Source organism: Dacryopinax primogenitus (genome assembly GCF_000292625.1).
Source record: "Dacryopinax primogenitus strain DJM-731 SS1 chromosome Unknown DACRYscaffold_17, whole genome shotgun sequence".
Taxonomy (NCBI): domain Eukaryota; kingdom Fungi; phylum Basidiomycota; class Dacrymycetes; order Dacrymycetales; family Dacrymycetaceae; genus Dacryopinax; species Dacryopinax primogenitus.
This window is the reverse complement of record NW_024467214.1, coordinates 667,541-669,727: the sequence shown is the minus strand read 5'-3', so window position 1 is coordinate 669,727 and position 2,187 is coordinate 667,541. Positions and strand designations below refer to the sequence as shown.

At 49.1% G+C, this 2,187-nt stretch overlaps 1 protein-coding gene across 1 annotated transcript; it reads left to right on the top strand.

Moving 5' to 3' along the window:
* Window positions 1-701: 701 nt before the first annotated feature.
* DACRYDRAFT_17739 (uncharacterized protein) lies at window positions 702-2,121 on the top strand (the record flags this gene model as incomplete). The annotated part of the gene is made up of 2 exons (XM_040771302.1): window positions 702-775; window positions 918-2,121. The coding sequence occupies 2 exons, from the start codon at window positions 702-704 to the stop codon at window positions 2,119-2,121; spliced, it is 1,278 nt and encodes a 425-aa protein (XP_040625995.1).
* Between the last annotated feature and the right edge of the window lie 66 nt (window positions 2,122-2,187).

The window sequence follows — 2,187 nt, the reverse complement described above, 5'->3', positions numbered from 1 at the left end:
AGTAGGCCTTATATTTATACCTCTGTGGTGGAACCTGCTAGAACATCTTGCTTACTCAGCCTAGTCAGGTGATCAGGTCATATGACCAAGGATGAGGTCATATGAGGTCATGCACAGCCATGCACAGCAGGTCACCTGACCATCCAATCCTTCCAGCAGGTTCCAGCACATGCCAAGGTATACCAGCTACTTCCATGTCATAAAGGCTTAGTCATGTCTCTTGACCAAGCAATGAGCTGGTGCCCTGACAAGTGCCCACAGAGTGATGCTGTACTAGGATGTAGCATGTGCTGTCTTTCTCTCACTGCTCTTTTGCTTACACCCTTTAGGGCCTCATATCTTAAGGCCCCTAAGGCCAGACCTGTCCTTACATCATGAATGAATATGATATGCCTCAAAAGGGAATAAAGGGTCTGAAGGGGAGGTATCTGGGGCAATCTCCCACAATTGCCATTCAAGGATGTCATGTCTGGCACATCATGTGTTGCATGTCTCAGGTGCCAGCTGGAATGCCCCTTTGTACTTTACCACAACGTCCCCTTGCTTCACCTATTAATGCTGCTCAGCACCACTTAGAGGCAGGTCGACCTGATCATGCCCTGCATTGGAGATCTCCCCTGGGGCTGATGACCAAAGCCCCCATCAATAATAATCTATCAAGGAAAATGAGCAAGCTGTTATAAATGGAATTGGGGTTAGACATGCCCAGCACAATTGAGGCAGAAAAGGTGTTGATGTGTAGGACTCAAGGAGGGTGGGTTAAAGGGTCAACAAGGTGTGCCCACACTGAATTTTCCTAAGCTTACCCCTCCATTAAACGTCTATACAGCTTCACCTTGCCTCTTCATGGGACCCAAAAAATACAGAGAGCTTTGATGTGACTGCAATTATTGTGTTGCAACACACAGTCTACCCAGTTGTCTATTCCCCAACTGGAAGGCCTACAACCATCACATCTCCCTTCCAAAAATCATTTGTGCCCTCATGAAACAGCCAAACCACAGCAGCAAACCATTTGTCAAAGAAGTTGGGACACCAGTACTCAATGCACCTGCAGACCTCAACGGTATTCATTTCGAGGAGCCATGCCAGTGGCTGACCCCACTCTCCCATGAAGCACAGATTTGCACAGCTGACCATATTCCATTCGATTTACCTTCAGGCCTTGAAGATGAAAATGCTCCTAGTGGGGATCCTACGGACCTCACCATGGCATTTCAACCGCATATGTCATTGAATCTCCAATTCAACCTGCCTCCTGACCCACAATCCCCACCTCCACCTCTTGATACCTCAGCAACATCTGCAGCCCTGCATTTGATGCTCAATAGTCTACTGGAAGGCAATCTTGGCATGTCTTCCCAGGACAATATGGGAGTGGTTGCAGACATGGCCCAGGGAGAGCAGGGGGACATATATGCCCAAGATCATTTAGGAGAGCTGGATGATACAGCCCAGGGCAAGCAGGTGGACATGGAGGGCCCCAACTGTGCTGAGTGGGATGACTGGATCCAAGCACACAAGCCTCAAGAGCTCCTACATGATGATGGGGAATCAGATCCAGGTGTAGACATCGGCCTGCTGGATCTTCAAGTCCCCCTTAGGGAGGTCAATGCAGCCCAATACACACAAATCAAACACCCAGCCAGTCACTACAGTGAGATCCATGAGAATGCAGCTGTGCGAGTGATCTCCCTGCTCCTCACCTACCTCCATACTGTCTTCCATCTCCCCCATGCTGCCTGCACTATTGCCCTCAGCGTCATCCTCTTCCTACTCAAGCACTATGAGATTTTAGATCCCAAACTAGGCAAGAGGCCAGGAGACAAGGCACCTCGCAGCCTTCACACAATCTATCAATGCACTGGATTTGATGACAACTTTGACAAATGCACCATTTGTCTGTGTTGTGATATGGTTGTGCCTCTTGGATCTGACCCCAACCTCAAGACCCAGTGCCCTCACTGTGGCAAAGACCTGTACCACCAACCAGTGTCTCAGTCACCAATGTCCAAACCGAAACCTTGTCAACAGATGCCATATGACCTTCTTTCTGAGCAGCTTGGTCAATTCCTTGGGCAGCCTGGCATGGAGGATGCTTGTACTTGCTATCTGGAGTGAACAAGCAGCCTGTCAGGGCACCAGCTCATTGCTTGGTCAAGAGACATGACTAAGCCTTTATGACAT